The sequence below is a fragment of the Hypomesus nipponensis genome, chromosome 23 (genome assembly GCF_054491055.1).
Source record: "Hypomesus nipponensis isolate SF chromosome 23, ASM5449105v1, whole genome shotgun sequence".
In the NCBI taxonomy this organism is placed as follows: Eukaryota; Metazoa; Chordata; class Actinopteri; order Osmeriformes; family Osmeridae; genus Hypomesus; species Hypomesus nipponensis.
Window position 1 is genome coordinate 19804849 of NC_140383.1, and position 21211 is coordinate 19826059.

Here is a 21211-nt window from a genome sequence, read left to right on the forward strand (position 1 = left end):
ACTCCACCCCCTCTCCCCCTCTGTTGAAATTAGCTATCGTCACAAAACTTGCCTATACACTACCTTTAACTTGCTTGTCAAATTTAAGGGCACTATCCAAAAAGACCCCCAAATAACCAAGACGGAAACAAAGACTTGAGAAAATATATCTGCAGTTAAATGTGTTTGTGTGTTTGTGCGTGATTAAGTGTGTGCGTGTGAGTGTATGTCCTGTGTGTGCCTATGTGTAGGTATGTGTGTGTGCGCATATCTGGACACCGTTCATGTGTGTATGCCTTGGCGCACCACCACAGGTGAGTGTATGGTTGCATGCAGTTGGAACCAGAAGAGGTCACCTGAACAACTGCTGATGAAGGTCTTGGAAAGTGCTTGAAGCACTGTTTGATTTTCCAGCTCACTCCCTCGGCTCAGCTCCGTTGTGTCGAGGTTGGGATTCGGTTTCAAAAGACACGGATCAGCTTTCACTTGTCAATACTGCATCGCAAAGCACTTTGGAGGAGATGAGGTGAGGGAAAACAATACTGTAGCCTACTGTCTCTGTTCCACAGAAGCTTTTGAGAGAAGGTGATGATGATCACAGATAATAGTTTGAACTAAAGCTGAAAAAGATCCGGACTTGATATTGTCCTGATGAAGAAAGTGTGTTGTCCTTTTGTAGGGGTTTAATATTGGCCAAACAACCAAAATGAATTCCCCTATGTTTGAAGGAAAATGGGAAACTGAATAGTGTATTAACATGAACCAAATAATGCAAATATCTATGGAATTACAGTTATTTGACTCTATGGGTTAAATCAGAGCAAGAATGGTCAAAGTAAGGTTAAATTAAATATACTTTTAAAGGTACCAAAGCCACTGAGAATCACTTATCAGTAGCTGCATCACAGGCACTGCACTATCTATCTACAATTCCAGAAATCTGTGTCACCAACATCATCACAGGCACTGTGCCCTATTTATAATTCCAGGAATCTGTGTGTGTGCGCCACCAATTTTATTGGGGTCACTGTGAACCATCTATAGTTCCAGTAATCTGTATTTGTGTGTTTCAATGGTATCTTACAGTAAAAACTGACTGCATCATGGGCACTGTGCACTAGTGTACAGAATGATAAAAACAACAGTTTTCAGAGACTGGAGGCTGCATCATCTGCCCCCCTTGTTAGAAGGTTGCGTGATCCCAAGCCATTTCCTCACTTTCACGCCATTTGACCCTGACCTTTTCTTTTCTTTTGTCATTAGACATTCACCATCAGACTGTCATTGGACATACACCGTCAGACTGAAGACAATCAATGTCTGTCACCTTCTGCATGCTCACTAGACATTAGCTCTCCTTGTCCCTCTCTGCCCAGACTGTCACCTTGCATTTGGGCCAAGAGGCCTACTTGCTAGTGATAGTGGTCCATCCTCCCTCATTAACTACTACACATGGACAGCCCCACCAACTCACACACACACACACAATGCTAATCAGATAACACAGACTGGCAAGCTGTTGTTGGTTAGCTTGATGACCGATTGACTGGGCTGGCAGACTGACTGATTGGCCGATTGAAAATAAACAAAACTTTATACATTTAGCTTTTCAATTGAGCTGTGTTAGCTAAGTGCTTATTTGCTAGTTCCTTAGTGCATTGTGAGCCAATGGATGTTATTGCTGTTGAGTTTCTTATGAGTTGTGTTTTTTTGGAGATCCAGTTTCTCTCTGTCTCTTGCCAACCCTGCGACCTAGTTTTGGGGTGAGGATGTAAGCGATCACCCGCCCCCCGATCCTTTCTCCTTGTTCCTATTCCTTCTCTCGTTACTTCTGCCCCCCAATCCAATCCCCCCCTCCCATCTACACCCTCCGACCCTGGGCCCCTAGCTTTGGCCATTAAGGAGATTCCAAGTCTTCTCCAAGCAATGACAGGTGAAATGGAGCGCAAAATCCAATAGCCTGCACTGAGCCTCTTCCCTTTCTCTGTTTCAATATTGTCTCCCCGGCAACCTTTTTTGGTTCTTTCTGCCATTTTCTTGTAAATCTCTACATCTTTTACAATTGTGTTATTTTCTTTCTCAACTCAATTTGTTGTTGCTACCACAGAACCAATGTGCATTTCTCGCCTGCAGTTTTTCTGAGGCACTCACACACACACACACACAGACACACACACACACACACACACACACACACACACACACACACACACACACACACACATCCTGTCAAGTTCAGAGAGCCATGCCCAGAAGTGATGGAGAATGGCATGGCAGCACACAAGCCTTATGTCCCCTGGCAGTGAACGGGGAGCTGGCTCATCAGTTTTCTGATTCATTAGATAATAATGAGATGGAGCTTGAACCTCCCACCCACCCACCCTCTTCCCCTCCCTCCTTCCATCCCTTTCTCGCTCCATCTTCCTCTAAAACTCACACCATTGTGGTAACCAGTCCTCTCTAACAGCTTGTTAATTCATAAAAATAAAAAAAAACCTGCAGTTAAAGATAATGAAATTTAATTATTGTCTTTGGCCATAGGGGTATTGGAGACCATCTCAGCCCTGGCTAATGAGATCTCCTCGCTGCATTACCAGGTTACACACACTGCACTGACCCTGTTACCACTGTGCTTCTCTGGTCTCTCTGCCAGGGCTCCACCAGAAATCTGACATATGTGTGATATCTGCAATACATGATCCCATCATGGCTCTCATTATCTTCAGATATAGTATAGAGTCTTTATAATTTGAATCATGGTGTAATGAGTGCTTCTTGGAGTGGTTGATTATCAGCCATTTCCGTTTAACAGAAGCAGCACGGTTTCCGGTGGCAGGGTGCTGTTCGGTGCTCTCATTTGGATAATGAGAACAATGACCTTTGAACAACCTCCTTTGTGACAGAGCAGAGGACATTTTCAATTTGGGTATCAAAGGGAGCAGAATGAAAGGAGAATCTGACTACATTACACAGTGAGAGAGAGGGAGAGAGAGATAGAGAGGGAGAGAAAGATAGAAAGAAAGATGGAGCTACATACATTTATTACTTTATTTTAAAATGGCTTGTTAAACTTAAGTATTATACTAAACAATTGTAATGTATTGCAGCTCGTCTTTCAGAGTGGGACAGAAAGGGCAGTCTTAAAAACACGTTTAAACAGCTACACTTACTATGACTTACCCATGACTACTTGGCAATGTCTACAGAAGTCATACCCCCTTGAGTAACAAAAGCAGGAGAGTTGGGAAATGAGAAGCAGGTTGACGTCAGAGAACAAACTCAAAGTGGTACATCCAATATTGCACATCCCATTAACGTTCCATGAGGTTGCTCTCTCATGTATGTCTCTTTTTATTATTTTACGTGTGGGAACGCCCTATTCTGATGGGACTTAATGAGTGAGTGGATATTCTTTTGATGTGAGCGTTATTGTACACAGAAGAAACATTGCTTTAGCGTAAAGCAATGTCAACATATTTGTGCTTTGATTGGGCATTGAGTTTATTGTATAGGTAGCCTATATAATGAGGTTTCCTATGCATTATAGCCACGGATTTAACAACGTCCTGCTTTTTGCTGGAACTAATCAATTAGTCACGTGACACCACCCGTGCAAAATAGGAAGTGTAGCAACCGAGCGTGCATACTGTTTACACTTGCAAGCCGACACAGCAGATGTTTACCGAATCCATGCGGAATACATTACAGTTTTAGCAAGAATTCGGTTACCTTGGTATGCCTTTTCGGCGAATATTTGTATAAAGAACGAAATCAGCAGTATCGTTATTTTTCAGATCATAAGCTAGTAAGCTAAGCTAGCAAATATTCTTGACAATGACATTGCAAAGCAACCCATTGACCCATCTGCAATCGATACTTGCAGAACGCGTTTTGTCTGTCGCATGACAGCAGCTGTGCATTTTTCTTTAATATTTTATGCTGAAAGAGAGTGAAGATGATACAGTAGCCATATATACAGTAAGCTAGCAAACATAAAGCTACAGGAGTCATGATTGAAAGCTCTCCCTAACAAACTCCGTCTTCCCGAATGATAAGGTATGCATGTAGGCTGCTTGAGCAACTCCAGACAGTCTGTGTATGATGTAATAGCAAAGTATATATGTAAATACCTTAGCAATGGCAGACTGCAGTTAACTAAGTAGAGACATGGGCTAGTTAAGGTTTGCTAGCTAGCTACGTCAGATGTAGCTACTGTACGCTGTAATGTTACAGTTAAGTGTTCGTTCAGTGAGTACAACAGTTTCTCACTTTCCAAGCTACAGATTCATGTTATCTTCAGGTTAAGAGGGGTTTTCTTGTGCTACTTAAAATGTACAGAATTCCAACGGACATTGAGTTACCTTATTCCTCATCTAGGAAATAGATGGACATGATAGACCAAAGGTCCCATGCGCCATGGCTCCATGTGAAGTGTATTGGGACCACCACATACCTGTGCCAAAGCTGGTTCCTGTGCATGCTAAGCTAGGAGTGGCCCTGCTAGCCCTCCTCTGCTTCATAAACAGCTACGATGGGGACTTTGTTTTTGATGATTCTGAAGCTATAATCAATAACAAGGTAAGAAACACCATCTTTCTCTCTCTTACAGGCACACTACAGACCTTAACAGTGATAATATGCGCTACAAATTGTTATAACCTTTATAATAACTCCAGACAAACAACGGTGTTACTTTGTGGTCAACTGTTTTGCTGTCATCAGTATATATTATTTGTGTGTGTGTTGGTGGCTACTGCAGGACTTGAATCCAGACACTCCCCTGAACAACATCTGGAGAAATGACTTCTGGGGAAGTAACTTGAGCAGCAACTCAAGCCACAAATCCTACAGGCCTCTCACAGTCCTCACGTTCAGGTACAGCAGGGCGCACGCTGCATGCACACACTCACACATACGTGTAAACACTCACACATACTAAAGTGAACACAGATTCGCGCAACGTATACTTGGTGTATGGTGTCATAATCAATGTGTAGACCACATCTTAGAAGACAAGCAACTATTAAAAACAAAAAAAGCAGTTCGAAAAAGGTTGTGTCCATGGTCTTTACAGGCTAAACTACCTCGTGGCTGGAGGGCTGCACCCCGTGGGTTTCCATGTACTGAACATTGTCCTCCATGCTGTCATATCTGCCCTGATGATTGACGTGTTTGACATACTTATCGGTGGGCTGGCCTATGATGGTGAGGGGAGGAGACTCTACCAGGCTCCTAAGACCTCTCTATTGGCTGCGCTGCTCTTCGGCGTCCACCCTGTCCACACTGAGAGTGTAAGTGTACACGCACACTCACACAAAAACACACTCTGTCCAGGTTCAAGTGGAAGTATGTCTACCAATGAGCCAAAACATTATCACTGCACTGTCTTGTTGTGGCATATGCAGCACCAGGGCTCGAAATTCACTTTTTTACTTGGTAGCACTGCTGCTCCCAATTTTAAAAAGTTAGGAGCACCATAAAAAATGCAGGAGCTCCCTCCAAAAACGTTTTAATATAGTATTTTCAGCTCTTCAAATTGTGCACGCTAGTTAGGTCCCTGTCTTGTGACAACGGTGCACAGTGACAAGGAGTGATTGATGGCTAATATTAACCATCAATCTAAAATCTATATTAAAAAATCTATTTCGCTGTGGATAAGAGCGTCTTCTAAATGACTGAAGGACTAAATAAATATTCAAGTTGACGTAAAGATGAAGCTTAATTGGTTATGTAGTATTTGATAGAATGGCGGACCGATCACTGTATCAGGTCACAGCAGGCTGTGCTTTAGGCTAATTTGCAAGCGTTTTGTAAATAAGTTAAAACAGGTCACACCATAACAATTATTTGCACTCCCACAAATGCTTCCAAAAATATTTTGAGGTCGCACAGATACATTTTTGGGAGCATATGTGACCAAAGTGGTCGCAATTTTTAGCCCTGAGGACCAACAGCATACTACTTGGACACTCTTATCCAGAGTGACTTACAGCAAGTACAGGGACATTCTCCCTGAGGCAAGTAGGGTGAAGTGCCTTGCCCAAGGACACAACGTAATTTGGCGACGCCGGGAATCGAGCCAACAACCTTCTGGCTAATAACCCGACTCCCTAACCGCTCAGCCATCTGACCCCAGAGTGGATCACAGATGTATATGTGTGAGCATAGAGTGTGTTTGTGTGTATATAGATAATACATACGCACATGCACCATGCACACACAAACACCCCATACTAACTCATACACTCACCTCAATCCACATTGAGAGCGTATGTATACACCCCACACACTTTGTTTACACTGCAGTGTACACACCCACACACACACACACACACACACACACATACCATCCATATTGAAAGTGTACATATACTTGTATATATAAATCAACGCACACATCAACACACAATCACTGTGGTCGTGTCCACAGAGTGTTACTGACGAGAGAGAAGCCATTGTTGTACCACAGCAGGCTGGGTTTTCATTGGATGCACCGTTGGCCATATTAAATGCCCTGGTTGCAATGTTAAAGTGGATCGTTTGATTCCTGTCTTGTCATAGTTCACTGGCACCGCCAGACATCTTTGATCCACCACCCCCCCCCCCCCCCCCACCCCCTCCCAGAGCTCCCCAGCCCACCCCGCAAAAACAATGTGGAATAGTGCGGTTGGATATTCCTGGTTGTGTGCCTGGTAAACAACGACGTCTTCCTTGAAAGCCACAGCAATGCACCCTGCCACCCAGGGGCTGTGCTATTAAACATTCATTAGGGGGCGCGTGAGTAGAACAAAGAGCCGTCGCGGTTTTGGTTTGACAAAAGGTGTGTGTGGTAGAGCTTCCAGACTATTAGCAGTGTGGGTATGCTTATTGACTGGCTGTGCGTGCGTGCGGGTGTGTTTGGGAAGCAGGGCCTGGCTGGAAGGCTGCCCCCCCCCCCCAACCCGGTGCTCTTTCATCAGGCTCAGCCAGAACAGAGGGGATGGGAGCAGACACACCACTGACTTGGACCTGCTGGATTGATCAAAGGAGCTAGCCCCATGACCCTAGCCTTACAGCATACACACGTACACACACATACACATTGTTGACAACACACACCCCCACACTCACACGTACACTCACGAGAGTCCTCTAATTGGTCACTAATGTATCAGTATTGTAACAGCACAGGCCATAACAGGAGAAAGAGGATATAGTAATGTGTGTGTGTGTGTGTGTGTGGGTGTGGTGATGAGTATCCTGGCATTAAAGCTAATTTGTCCTCTCTTTCTTTCTCGCTCTTCCTCCCACTATTACATCATCTCCCTCTCCCTCCCTCCTTGTTTCTCTCTCTCTCTCTCTCTCTCTCTCTCTCTCTCTCTCTCTCTCTCTCTCTCTCTCTCTCTCTCTCTCTCTCTCTCTCTCTCTCTCAGGTGGCAGGGATAGTGGGTCGAGCAGACCTTCTGTGCGCTCTGTTCTTCCAGCTCTCCTTCCTCACCTACTGCAAAGCCTTTCACCGAGGTAGGCGTCTTCCCCCTGACTTTTCCTGTCCCAAAGATCCTCTCGACAGTACCACTAGGCAAACACGGACCCCACTTGTCCAGATTCCACCTTGTAGCTGCTCTGTGGTTGTTCTCTGCAGGGGGAGACAGGGGGGAGAAGGTGTCTTTCCAGTGGATCGCCTTCAGCCTCTCGCTGTGTGCTGCAGCCATGCTCTGTAAGGAGCAAGGCATCACTGTCCTGGTAGGGCCATACAAACCCTCTGTTCTGTTCTGCTCTACTCTGGGGTCAGATGGCTGAGCGGTTAGGGAGTCGGGTTATTAGCCAGAAGGTTGTTGGCTCGATTCCCGGCCGTGCCAAATTACGTTGTGTCCTTGGGCAAGGCACTTCACCCTACTTGCCTCAGGGAGAATATCCCTGTACTTGCTGTAAGTCACTCTGGATAAGAGTGTCTGCTAAATGACTAAATGTAAATGTACTCTACACTAGCCTCCTCTACACTACTTTACTCTACTATGCTGAAGTGTTGTGTTTTGTGTACTGGTTGTAACTGTGTGTGTCTCTCCCTCAGGGGGTGAATGCGGCCTTCGACGTGCTCCTCATCTGCAAAGTCAATGTGTTTGAGCTCAGCCAGAGGCTGCTGCTGGGAAGGAAGCCTGCAAACGTGAGTTTCCCCATCGCTTCCTCTTCCCCTCCTCTTCTTCCTCTCTTTTTGCCCCCCCCCCCCCCGGGCTCCTCTTCCCCCTCATCCTCTTTCTCATCCTCCTCCACCTCTTCTCCCTCCTCCTCCACCTCTGCTACTCCTCCCCCTCATCCACTATCGCATCCTCCTCCAATTTCCGAGGTCTCAAATTCCCCAGAAGAAGTGGTGAAGCGGTAAGACTTTATTATTTTAAGATTGCAGTATGACATATACTGCTGGCCTATCAGCTACACGGGACACTGGCCGTGGATTGGTGCTTTGTGTTAGGTTGGTGGATGCTGACAGTGGATTGGTGTTCTCCGTCAGGTGGGCGGGATACTGCCGACAGGACTCCTGACTCGATTGGCTCTCCTGGCCGTGGGAGGAGTCTTACTGCTTTACTCGCGCTGGAGGATCATGGGAACGGGGCCACCAGCGTTCACTGAAGTAGACAACCCAGCCTCATTTGAAGAGAGTGTGATTCTCAGAGTAAGAATATCACCTGGTTAGCCTCTTTTGATCACTTAATAAGCCCTTATTTTGGGTGGTAAATTGATTTTATTAACCCTGAAAAGCTAAATCAGACTTTTTCAGTTGTAGCCCCCAAACTATAACCAAGTTGCCTCTACAGGGCCATAGACAGGGGGTGTTCGGGTAGTTTGATCCTTCCCCCCACTGCCACATCCGTTTTTGAACCTAAACCTAAATATAAATTGAGGGAGGAAAAGTCCAAAAAGGTTTACTTCCACTAGGCTGGCTACAGACCTGTCTACATGTCAGGCTGGCAACTACACTGCATGTTTTTAAATCCCGTCTTAAGACTCGTTTTTATTCGCTGGCTTTCACAGTGATGCCTTTCTTTGTCTGTTTTGTTTGTTAAACTTGTTTTGTGTATGTATTGTGTTGTCTCATGTCTTTTGCTACGCTGACTGTACAGCACTCTGGTCGACGGCTGTTGCTTCAAAATGCCCATTATAAATACACTTGATTTGTTTAGATTTGATTAATGTCTCAAGGAGAGATTTGACGTTTTTAACATGTCTTTCTCACCTCCCCCCCTTCTCTCTCTTTCTCTCATCTCCACATCCCTCATGCACTTGTCTCACTGGTAGATAGTGAACTATAATTACTACTACTCTCTCAATGCCTGGCTGCTGCTCTGTCCCTGGTGGTTGTGTTTTGATTGGTCCATGGGCTGCGTGCCTCTCATTAAGTCAACCGCCGATTGGAGGATGGTGTGGCCTCTGCTGCTCTGGTGTGTCCTGATAGGCTTGATAAGCCAAGCCTTATGCTCACAGGACGGGCAGAAAAGGAGGTAAAAACACGGTCGTCTCGCTCTCTCTGCTCGCTCTCTCACTCCCTCTCTCTCTCCAACTATCCCTCTCTCTCTGCTGTCTCTAAGCCTCCCTCCCTCTCTGCTCTGTCAATCCCTCTCTCACTCTCTCTCAATCCCTCTAACTCCCTCATCTCTCTCTCTCTCTCTCTCTCTCTCTCTCTCTCTCTCTCTCTCTCTCTCTCTCTCTCTCTCTCTCTCTCTCTCTCTCTCTCTCTGTCTCTGTCTCTGTCTCTCTCTCTCTCTCTCTCTCTCTCTCTCTCTAACTCTCCCTCTGTATTGCTCTCTGCACAGTATATGAAATAAAGTAAATGGATTTCTTAGTGTTGGACTCCTGATAATGAAAACGGACCAAAGCCACTGTAGTGTGACCTGAACATCTTATCCTGACTGCTTCAGGGGCAACTTGAAGTTCTCAGTAGATTTTCAAGTGGACAGTCTGTACTTGCTGAACGAGGGAACAGTCAAAGAGTTCTGCAACAGGAACCATGGTTCTACATGTCTGCCCCCAGTTAATTTGATCCAGATCAAATCTCTGGGACTAGGCCTCAATGACCACAGTGTGGATATTCTCTCCCCTTTCACACAAGGTCGTGGTCAAGTTTATCACACGTGTGAACACTGATGAACACGACTGCAAACGTTGCAGTGTCATCCAGCCTGCTAGCACATCTACTCTTGTAGAATGATCCAGAAGTGTCCATCCCAGCTACCTCTGACCACCGACCTCCCCCCCCCCCACTTGCAGGACTTTGACCCTGGGCTTGGTGCTGATGGGGGTGCCCTTCCTGCCTGCCTCCAACGTCTTCTTCAGGGTGGGCTTTGTGATCGCCGAGAGGGTCCTGTACCTGTCCTCCGCTGGCTACTGTCTGCTGCTGGCCTACGCCCTGGGGGCCTGCTGCTTTCACTGGACAGCTCTCCGGGTAGGATCACCCTCTCTGCAGACTACACACTGCACACGACACGCTGCACAATACATACTACACACTAAATACTACACACTACATACTACATAATACTCACTACATACTACGCACTGCGCATTACATTCTACACACTACACACCGCATACTACACACCACATACTACACACTACACACTACATACTACACACCACATACTACACACTACATACTACATACTACTCACTACATACTACACACTGCGCATTACATTCTACACACTACACACCACACACTGCACACTACATACTAAGTACTGCACACTATGTACCACACACCACATACTACACACGACACACCGCATACTACATACTGCACACTGCATACTACACACTAAATACTAGACATATCTGGTAAATCTGCTGATTTACACCCCGGTGGCCTGCTGCAGCCACTGGAAGGCTGTGATGGGAAATCACGACACCAGATCGGCTTTGGACTGAATTCAACTCCGTCCATCCAACCTCCTACACAACACACACCACAGTGCAGAGAACACTTAACACCATGGGCCCCAGGCTTCACTAGGCTCTGACATGGTACCACTGAAGCTTGCCGGATGTTTAGGGAAGGACAACGTGGGAATGACACCATACATATTTGTTGTCGGGTGTGTGTTTGTGTGTGCGCGTGCAGAAGCCGCTCCGAGGTTGTGTGCTGGCTCTGCTGTGCGTGCACGCGGCTCGCTGTGCTCTCCGCAGCCGCCAGTGGAGGTCTGAAGAAAGCCTCTTCACCAGCGCTCTGACGGTCTGCCCGCTCAACGCCAAGGTGAGGCGCGCGCGCGCGTGCGTGCTTGTGTGTGAACGCGCGTGTCTGTGTGCGTTTCAGTGTTTCTTTTTGTCTCACGGCCTCTTGGTCTGCCTGTGTGCTTTTGTGTGCTTTTGTGCTGGTCTCTGTCTATTTGTGTGTGTGTGTGTTTGTAACTTTGCCGTGTTCTCTAGGTCCATTACAACGTAGGTAAAAACCTGGCTGACAGGGGAAACAGCTCGGGTGCTATAAAGTACTACAGAGAAGCCGTCAGGTACCGCACAACAACACACCAGCACAACAACACACCAGCACAACAACACACCAGCGCAACAACACACCAGCACAACAACACACCAGCACAACAACACAACAACACACCAGCACATCAACACACCAGCACAACAACACACCAGCACATGAACACACCAGCACAACAACACACCAGCACAACAACACACCAGCACAACAACACACCAGCACAACAACACACCAGCACAACAACGCACCAGCACAACAACACACCAGCACAACAACACACCAGTACAACAACACACCAGCACAACAGCACACCAGCACATCAGCACATCAACACACCAGCACAACAACACACCAGCACATCAACACACCAGCACAACAACACACCAGCACAACAACACACCAGCACAACAACACACCAGCACAACAACACACCAGCACAACAACACACCAGCACAACAACACACCAGCACAACAACACACCAGCACAACAACACACCAGCACAACAACACACCAGCACAACAACACACCAGCACAACAACACACCAGCACAACAACACACCAGCACAACAACACACCAGCACAACAACACACCGGCACAACAACACACCAGCACAACAACACAGCAGCACATCAACACACCAGCACATCAAGACCTGTCTGTAATTACTAACTGCTATCAAAGACCCTCCAGTCATGTGACTAGATATGTGGAAAAACATATGAAATAAGGTCATCCTGACTTGAGCCTGTGGTGTGTTTCAGAAAGTGGGTTTAGTGAAATGTCGACTCAGAGTCAATGGAAACTCTGGGTTTACGGTTTCAAAAAGACAGTTCAGCGGTTCTCTGAGCAAGTTACTATGGCAACATGCTTTGTGAAGCTAACCTTCTTGATAGCAGGTTTTAATGAACTAAGCCTGAGTTTGTCCACTTCTACTCTTTAACTGAAACCTGCCACCTGAATGTGTCAGGCACGGTGTGTCGTGTTCTCAAAGAGCGAGGCTAGATGGTCTTAACGCAGAAATGCTCTGCGGAAATCTTAGTCGGGAGAGGGTGATCAGACCCCGATTGCATGTTTTAACATCCGCAGATTCATATATTTTCGAGTCTGAGTCTCTTTTCTGCGGAAAACCAGTTATCTGAACACTATTCTCAGCCCCCGTTCGTATGACACAACGTGGACATGCTCTCAGTCAGGAACACTAACACAGAACCGGATGAGTGAGAAGTCAGAGATACGATATGCCACAATCATTAAAAATTGATCCATCACTTCCCCTGTGTCATAGAATAGCCTATGCCTTTCATTTTAGGAAGTGTTCCTTATTCCCTGTAAGTCAAAATGCAGTACAGTACAGTACAGTAGGCCATCCCCTCTTCCTCTGATGGTGGGGGTGGCGGGGGACTCCCCACCTGTTCCGCAGGCCTCAGCCTTTCTTCCTATTGGCTATAATGTCAAGTTTTGATTATGACCAGTGAGCTCACATTTTGAGACTTGTATGGTAAAAAGCTTTTACTTTCAAAAGGACACAATTAAATACTTGTAGTGTGGAGATGGCTGACAATTAAAAAAGATTTTGCTTAGACGTAGCCACTGAATGTTGTTTAGTGAAGATCACCAACATCGCAATTGCTTGTATTGCAATTATACCCCACTGGTTTAAAGTCTATTTTTGTATTTCATCTTCAGTTGCTTCCAAGTGCATTTAGTGCCTGTTCGTTTGCAGGTAAATCATTTTTAAAAATCTGCGCACTCACCCACACATTCAAGTGTTGAAGAAGGGGAACACAGGATGAACACAAGCCACACTCTCTCTAGCCACAAGCCAACTCACTTTCTTTTGCTGCTGCTATAGTATTGCTTGTTTATAAATTAAATACTGGATATGGCATAAGCTGTCATTCACATTTTGAGTGGTGAGCGGTTTGAGTCATTTATTTCTCTTGTTGCCATGATGAATAGTGCTATCCGTGTTCCATCGATGAGGGCTCTTTACATCCTCGTGCGCGAGCTTTACTCAAGGTTCGATTGGAGTTGAATAAACGCATGTTTACCATCCGTCCGGAAGCCGTCAGCTCTTGAATTTCACAGCTCAGAGTCAGTCGTCATGTTCACCCTGCTTTCTGAACCCCCCCCCCCCCCCGGGGATTGACCTAACCCCGCTTTCTCTGGCCAGGCTCCACCCGACCTACGTCCACGCCATGAACAACCTGGGCAACATTCTGAAGGAGCGGGAGCAGCTGGACGAGGCCGAGCGACTGCTGGCCAAGGCCGTCTCCATACAGTAGGTGGCGCTGTCCCTTCCCCGGAGCACCGGCTGGGTCCCCTACCTTCACAGAGCCCAGGGAACACCAGCGTTATTGGGGCTCGGGAGGCCTGTGTTGTCACCCCCCGCGATGCCCCGTCAAACATTGGTCGGACAGAAACGAGGGTTGCGTATGACGGTGGAGGTGTATCTGCAACGTTAACTGCAGCGCGCGCGCGCGCGTGTGTGTGTTCCTCCCAGACCGGACTTTGCTGCAGCCTGGATGAACCTGGGTATCGTTCAGAACAGCCTGGGGAAGTTCCAGGAGGCAGAGCAGAGTTACTGGAACGCCATCCGTTTCCGGAGGAAGTACCCTGACTGCTACTACAACCTGGGACGCCTGGTGGGTGGTCACGCGGCGCCTAGTCACGCGGCGCCTGGTCACACACGATAGACTGCCCCGCACACACACACACGCCACATAACACCACAATACACCACACACACCCCCACAACACCACCCTACACCACAGACCCCCCCCCCCCCCACACACACACACGCTAATGTCTAATGTGCAGGAGTGTTGTGACGTGTGTGTGCTGTCTAGTGTGCAGTAGTATCGTGGTGTGTGTGCTATCTTATTTATAGTAGTGTTATGGTGTGTGTGGTGTATGGTGTCGAGTAGGGGTGTAACGATACACTCAGCTCACGATTCGATACGTATCACTGGGTGTACAGTACAATACATATCACGATATTTTTTACAACATTTTAAATGAAACTGACATTCATAGGGGTGGGAATCTTTTGGTACCTCACGATTCGATTCGAATGATTCTTGGGGTCAAGAATAGATAAAAAATCTGTTTGCGATTTTTAATCAAAATAAACGTTTTGATAAAAAGTAATCAATTTTTTACATTTGTGAATCGATTCAATTCAAATGTGAATACATTTTTTCCCCCACCCCTAGAAATTAAATTAACAGATTTATTTCCAAAGCATGAAACATTTTCAATCATTTTTTTTGTTCTACATACAATTTAGTTAACTCAGTTCATGCGATTCCTGTGAATGCAATGAAGGCACGCATGACGCAGGTGCAGAGTAGGTCTCGTGCTGGTAGCTCAACCAATAGGATCAAACGGACGTCATATTGTAAACATATTGCCATAACTCTACAATACATATTGTAAACATTGTGTATTGCGATATATTGTTCCACAATATATTGTTACACCCCTAGTGTCTAGTGTACAGTAGGGTTGTTGTGTGTGTGTGTGTGTGTGTGGTGTTTAATGTATCTGTGGGTAATGTGTCCTACAGTATGCTGACCTAAACAGACACCTGGATGCTCTCAACGCTTGGAGGAATGCCACTGTGCTGAAACCTGACCACAGCCTGGCCTGGAACAACATGATCATCCTTCTGGACAACACGGGTACACACACACACACACATACACACACACACACACACACACAGCCTGGCCTGGAACAACATGATCATCCTTCTGGACAACACAGGTACACACACACGCACACACACACACAGCCTGGAACATCATGATCATCCCTCTGGACAACACAGGTACACACACACACACACACACACACACACACGGGTACACACACACACGGGTACACACACACACACACACACACACACACAGGTACACACACACACAGGTACACACACACACACACACACACGGGTACACACACACACGGGTACACACACACACACACACAGGTACACACACACACAGGTACACACATACACACAGGTACACACACATAAACACACACACACACACACACACATATACACACACACACAGCCTGGCCTGGAACAACATGATCATCCTTCTGGACAACACAGGTACACACACACACAAACTCACATACACACAGCGCCTGGCCTGTAACATTACGATCATCCTTCTGAGCAGCACATACAATCAGGAGCAGCATCATGACTGTGTGTGTGTGTGTGTCCGACACGCACACTGACTGATCATGTATTGTGGATCGCCAGTGAGAGAGCTTCCTATTCAGGCTTCCTCACTCTTGTCAAGTCTCACGGGTAGGCATTGTTCCAACATTAACAGTGAAGAGACAGAAAGCTCTACTTAGGGAGGGGGGGAACAGGGAGGAAATTTGATCTCAGCGCCCAACATGATTAGAGCGGAAGAGCGGGAGTCAGCTATGCTTGAAATTTATGTATTAAAGCTTTTGTGCGCAGAGTGTTAAAGGCAGTCTTCCCTGCCGTGTGGAGAATGCTCTGATTTCTAGACGCCGCCGCCGTTTTGTCAGAACCCTCTCCCAAGGGGGCGGAGTCTCCCAGGAGGCCCCGGGAACCGTCCAATCGGAGCCCAGCGTGTCCCCGATCAAACGCGGGTGGACACAGGCAGGAGTGCGCCCCCTCGGAGCGCCCCACCCCCTCCCCTACCCATTTGTTCCCCCACAAATCTGACAGACAGGGAGAGTGCCCACCCCTACCCCCCCCCACCCCCCAAAAAGTGAGGAAGAACAGAGGATGTCATTCCAAATAGAGAAGAGTAGATGGGTGTTTTTTGTTTGTTTGTTTGTTTGTGTGTTTGCCGTTGTTGTGTTACTCCCCTCTTCTTGATTGTGCAAACCTTCCTCCTGAGACAGAACTGAGGACATGTAGACTCATAGACACACACACACACACACACACACACCAAGAGACACACACTCATAGAAATACGCTCGCCCGTAGAGACTTAAGGGCACAGGGTATGATTGAGTCCCCCCCTCCCTCCCCCCCTCTCTATCTGCCATCTCTCTCTCTCTCTTTCTCTCTCTTTCCTTCCCTCTGTCTGTCTCCCTCTCTCCCCGCAGACAGCAGACAGGTCACTGACAGAGATCAATAACTCAGTGGTCCTTGTGTTCAGCTCTAATTAGGAGACTAAAGTGCTCATCCATGCGCAGAGAGGAAAAACTCTGCTCCAGACACCGCTGACTAGGTCAGCACACACACACACACACACACACACACACCACACACTCCCTCTCTCTAGACAACACTTACTAGGCCGGCACACACACTACACACACACAGACACACACAATCTGTCTCTCTCTCTCTCTCTCTCTCTCTCTCTCTCTCTCTCTCTCTCTCTCTCTCTCTCTCTCTCTCTCTCTCTCTCTCGCTCTGTCTCTCGCTCTGTCTCTCTCTCTCTCTCTCTCTCTCTCTCTCTCTCTCTCTCTCTCTCTCTCTCTCTCTCTGTCTCTCTCTCTCTCTCTCTCTCTCTGTGTCTCTCTCTCTCTGTGTCTCTCTCTCTCTCTCTCTCTAAACACCACTGACTTGGCCAGCAGACGCCACACACACACACACACACAGACAGACACACTCTCTCTCTCAAAACACTACTGGTTAGACCAGCACCTATCTCACACTCTCTCTAAGCACTACCTAGTCCTGCACACAGGCCGCACGCTCACACTCTCCAGTAGCTGGTCCAACACTCACAAACACACTCTCTATACACCATTGGAGTTAACGTCATGTACAATTTGGCACTGCATCATTTGGCCAATAGTTTTTTTTTTTTTTTTTTGATTATTTTATTTTTATTTTATTTTTTTATCTCTTGCATCACGTTATATGTCAGACCAGGGTCATTCCCAGTAGTTTTACGTCTGCAATGTTTCCACCTGTGCTGACGCCTGTCTTGCTGGGGTCTGGATCTCTACCTTCCACCCTCCTCTTCACCCCTCCATTTGTCTTCTGTGTCCTGTCGTCTAGGCAACCTGGCCCAAGCTGAGATGATAGGCCGGGAGGCGCTGAAGCTCCTCCCTAACGACCACACCATCATGTTTTCATTGGCCAACGTCCTTGGCAAAACCCAGAAGTACCAGGTCAGCCTCCACCGATAGGGCAAGGTTTTATCAGAACTTTACACCAGCAAAACACACACCTGGTTTATGAATGGATCAGGTTTGACACTAATTACTGAAGTTTTAAGTGTATATTCACCATGAGTTTAGAGATTGTGTGTTTGGGATAGGTTCACAGTGTGTGTGTGTGTGTGTGTGTGTGTGTATATATATTCAGTGTGTGTGTGTGTGTCTTGCAGGAGTCTGAGGGATTCTTTCTCCAAGCTCTCCGGATCAACCCAAACGCTGCTAGTTGCCATGGAAATCTAGGTAAATCACTGCTGCTCAAAGTCAGTATCAATAATGCTACTTTGATTCAATAAACGTTTACATTTTGAGTAGCCCCAGTACCCCACTCTCTGGGAGTTGTGTGTATAAAATACAAATAAAATGAATGTGTTCAGCATGAAACACAGAGACACAAACAAGATCAATGCACAGACCCATCTGTGTAAAGGACTTGTCTCTCGGTTTCCCCTCCCTCCCTCCCTCCCTCCCTCCCTCCCTCCCTCCCTCCCTCCCTCCCTCCCTCCCTCCCTCCCTCCCTCCCTCCCTCCCTCCCTCCCTCCCTCCCTCCCTCCCTCCCTCCCTCCCTCCCTCCCTCCCTCCCTCCCTCCCTCCCTCCCTCCCTCCCTCCCTCCCTCCCTCCCTCCCTCCCTCCCTCCCTCCCTCCCTCCCTCCCTCCCTCCCTCCCTCCCTCTGTCGTGCTCTGCCAGCGGTGCTGTACCATCGCTGGGGCAGACTGGACCAGGCTAAGAAGCACTATGAGCTGTCTCTGAACCTGGACCCAAACGCTCCCGGCACCAGGGACAACTACAACATGCTGCGGCGCAAACTGGACCAGCAGCAACGCACCACACCGTGACCACGGCAAACTGGACCGCACCGTGACCACAGCAAACTGGACCATGCCGCGACCACTGCAAACTGGCCCTTAGCATTACCACTGCTAAATGGGCCACGTCGTAATCACTGCCAACTCGATCGGCTACAACAAGTCAAACCACAAACACAGCAAAACGGCCCAGCCGCAATTGACCACTCCATGACCGCTCCAAACAAGATACAAGAAATACTGGCCCAAACTCGTCCCTGAGGAGCAGAACCACTGCAAAGCAGAGCAGGTTGACGACCGTGACCACTGCAGAACGGCCCTGGTCACCTGCCTGGACCTGGGGGGCAGAGCAGAGCTGACTCCACCACTGCATGCTGCAACACACACACTTTTATAGTCATCCTTTTTTTTTCCCAATTTCATTCCAACTTTGTACTACTTTCATTATAAAAAAATTAAAAAAAGAAGGAAATAAAGAAACACCATGATTTGTTTAAACAAGCTTTATTGTCATTTTCTGTGATGGCCAATGTAGTCAAAGTCCAAAATGATTTACTGCAGCATACATAACGAGTCTTTGAGGAGGTTTTTGACCAGCTATGACCAGCTGAGTTGTCTGTTTTGAGTTCGTGTCTCCTTGTTTACAGCAGGGTCTGCGTTGGCAGGTGTTCCTCAATCCTGGCTCCTCAGCCACATGTCTGTCCAGGGTTCCTCAGGGTTCTCTGTCCTGTATCATGTGGAACCCATCCGCAATGAACCCTCTCCTCTTTCATCTCTGACCCCGTGTTGTGTCAGCTGGCTGCAGCACCAGGCGCGCGTGTGTGTGTGTGTGTGTGTGTGTGTGCATGCGCACGTGTGTCTGGGACCGTCCCAGAAAGCCCTTGTTTGACTTGTCTCCCCAAGGGCCTCTTGTTCTGGAAACACTGGGTTCTTATACTGCTGCCTACACTGTGTGTGTGTGTGTGTGTGTGTGTGTGTGTGTGTGTGTGTGTGTGTGTGTGTGTGTGTGTGTGTGTGTGTGTGTGTGTGTGTGTGTGTGTGTGGGAGAGAACAAGAGTACGTACAATGCTTGCTCCTCTGAAGGCAAAATGCGTTTGAATCCATTCCAGTTGTTTACCATCAAAGACAGAGGGCCCAGCCAATGAGGGCTGGTCTGGGGGACTGGTCTGGGTTAGTATGTTTGTTGACTCTAATGCACCTCGATGAACTAGGGAGGGGTGTCATCGGGCCAGGATCAGGACCCTCCGTAGCCCCCCTCAGCTTAATGGGAGAAAGGTGTCTTGAAGGGGCATGGATCTGAGGGTGGGGGGGAAGGGACGTATGGGTCAGCCCTGACAGGAAACTCGTGGCCGGCGCTATGTGAAAACAGCCTCTATAGCATAGAGGCTTCAAAGAGCGGCGCTCCCCGGAGACTACGCTCACACACACACACACACACACACACAGTCAAATACACACACGCTGACTCCTCTTGAAGGATACCGCCGAGAGAAGGGGGCGACCCCAATGTGGAACATCAGTCAACAAGTGTGCGGCCCCGGGGTTCAAAGGTCGCGGCGCTTCTATTTTTTCACCTGCTTCCTGCACCGAGCAGGAAGCGTTTGAAGGCGCGACGGGTTGGTATGGCTCTGCTTGGTTTGTTTGCACATACAGTACAATACGCGAGCTGGCGCTTTGATGCTTTGAAGATGTTACTGATCCACTCATTGGGGGGTGACACGACACATGGCCGGCCTGCTCTTCTCAAAGCCCTGCCTCTCTCCCCCGAAATATACCGCCAATGTCCAATAATGACAGTTCCTTGTTATGCAATTCCCTGTTTTTTATTTGCTCGGCTTTGATGTGAGAAAAAACACAATGATGGCCCTGATTAGAACAACAATAAATAGGCCGTGCACAAACGCAGGGGCTGGCGTCTCACTGAAGGCTGGTTCGTCTCGGCGAGCAGGCTAGCAGGTCACTGAGGTCAGATCGCTCAGCCGTGGATACATCATCTCCACACGAGACGTATGACATGGAGGACCAGCACATCGCGAACGTCGGATTGTTCCCGTGCCTGTCATTTGTATGTTTAGAATTGATCTTTGTTTTCCGCGTTTGTCATTTTGATGTCTGTTTTCACGCAGAGTCAGCGTGCATTGTGAGATACCCGGGAACATCCGGAACGTCGGGTCTTCGTATATGTTCGTCCTGTGTTGTCTCGGTGGAAGAATGCTTTCATCCCGCCCCCCTCTCCCCCCCCTCCCCCCCGCCCCCCACCCCCCTTCAGACCTGGAGCAGATTTCCCTATCTGCTGGGTTTTCCTGTCCACTCATCAGTAGGGGAGAGCCCTTTCATCATCAGCGCTTTTAAAGTACCTCACATTAGCATAAACAACGTGAGGGGGACCTGTCCATGGCAACCATGTCTTCATTAGGCTCTCTGACTGACTGGCTCCAACACAGAGACTAGCATTAATTACACGTCAAGTCCCCTCCAGTCTTATCTATCAAGAACAATGCCTAGATTTGAGCTTGAACGTCATTTCCGACTAGGTTTTTGTCCGTCTTCACGTCAGCCATCTTGGATTGTCGACCCAAGCACGGTGTAACCCCTACGTTCATGCTTCGGCGTGTTCCTCTCTCATTGAGACGAGAATAAAAGAACTGCAAAGGTAAATAGGACAAAAAGCTGTCCGTTCGAAAGGCCTTGCTTTTTTGGGGAGTCGTCCACCCTGCGTGTATTTTACCCGGTGTTTTTTGTGATGCCCAAGAAAAGGTGAGTGAATGTGGGTGTGCTCATTT

At 47.7% G+C, this 21211-nt stretch overlaps 1 protein-coding gene across 4 annotated transcripts; it reads left to right on the plus strand.

Moving 5' to 3' along the window:
• The first annotated feature begins 369 nt into the window (after positions 1–369).
• tmtc4 (transmembrane O-mannosyltransferase targeting cadherins 4) lies at positions 370–18929 on the plus strand. Of its 4 annotated transcripts, none has more exons than XM_084689502.1 (18): positions 370–505; positions 4357–4557; positions 4739–4854; positions 5054–5270; positions 7392–7479; positions 7601–7701; positions 8030–8122; positions 8468–8629; positions 9253–9455; positions 10222–10396; positions 11072–11203; positions 11377–11456; positions 13619–13726; positions 13949–14090; positions 15015–15129; positions 17463–17575; positions 17794–17863; positions 18310–18929. In XM_084689502.1, exons 2-18 carry the CDS (start codon positions 4396–4398, stop codon positions 18456–18458), a joined length of 2226 nt encoding a protein of 741 aa, XP_084545628.1. In that variant the 5' UTR covers positions 370–505; positions 4357–4395; the 3' UTR covers positions 18459–18929. The 4 variants fall into 4 exon arrangements, 3 of the variants coding, with proteins under 3 accessions (XP_084545628.1, XP_084545627.1, XP_084545629.1); XR_014741735.1 differs by lacking the exon at positions 370–505 and adding an exon at positions 3573–4035 and having other exon boundaries at positions 17772–17863; positions 18310–18388; XM_084689501.1 differs by lacking the exon at positions 370–505 and adding an exon at positions 3579–4035.
• Positions 18930–21211: the final 2282 nt, after the last annotated feature.

What these genes read in the sequence shown, in the direction of transcription:
- tmtc4 (XM_084689502.1), top strand. Translation starts at nt 4,396, where the DNA reads ATGGCTCCATGTGAAGTGTATTGGGACCACCACATACCTGTGCCAAAG. An exon ending in AGCAAGGCATCACTGTCCTG is followed by an intron (nt 7,702 to 8,029) that starts GTAGGGCCATAC and finishes TCTCTCCCTCAG; the next exon opens with GGGGTGAATGCGGCCTTCGA. An exon ending in TTCACTGGACAGCTCTCCGG is followed by an intron (nt 10,397 to 11,071) that starts GTAGGATCACCC and finishes GTGCGCGTGCAG; the next exon opens with AAGCCGCTCCGAGGTTGTGT.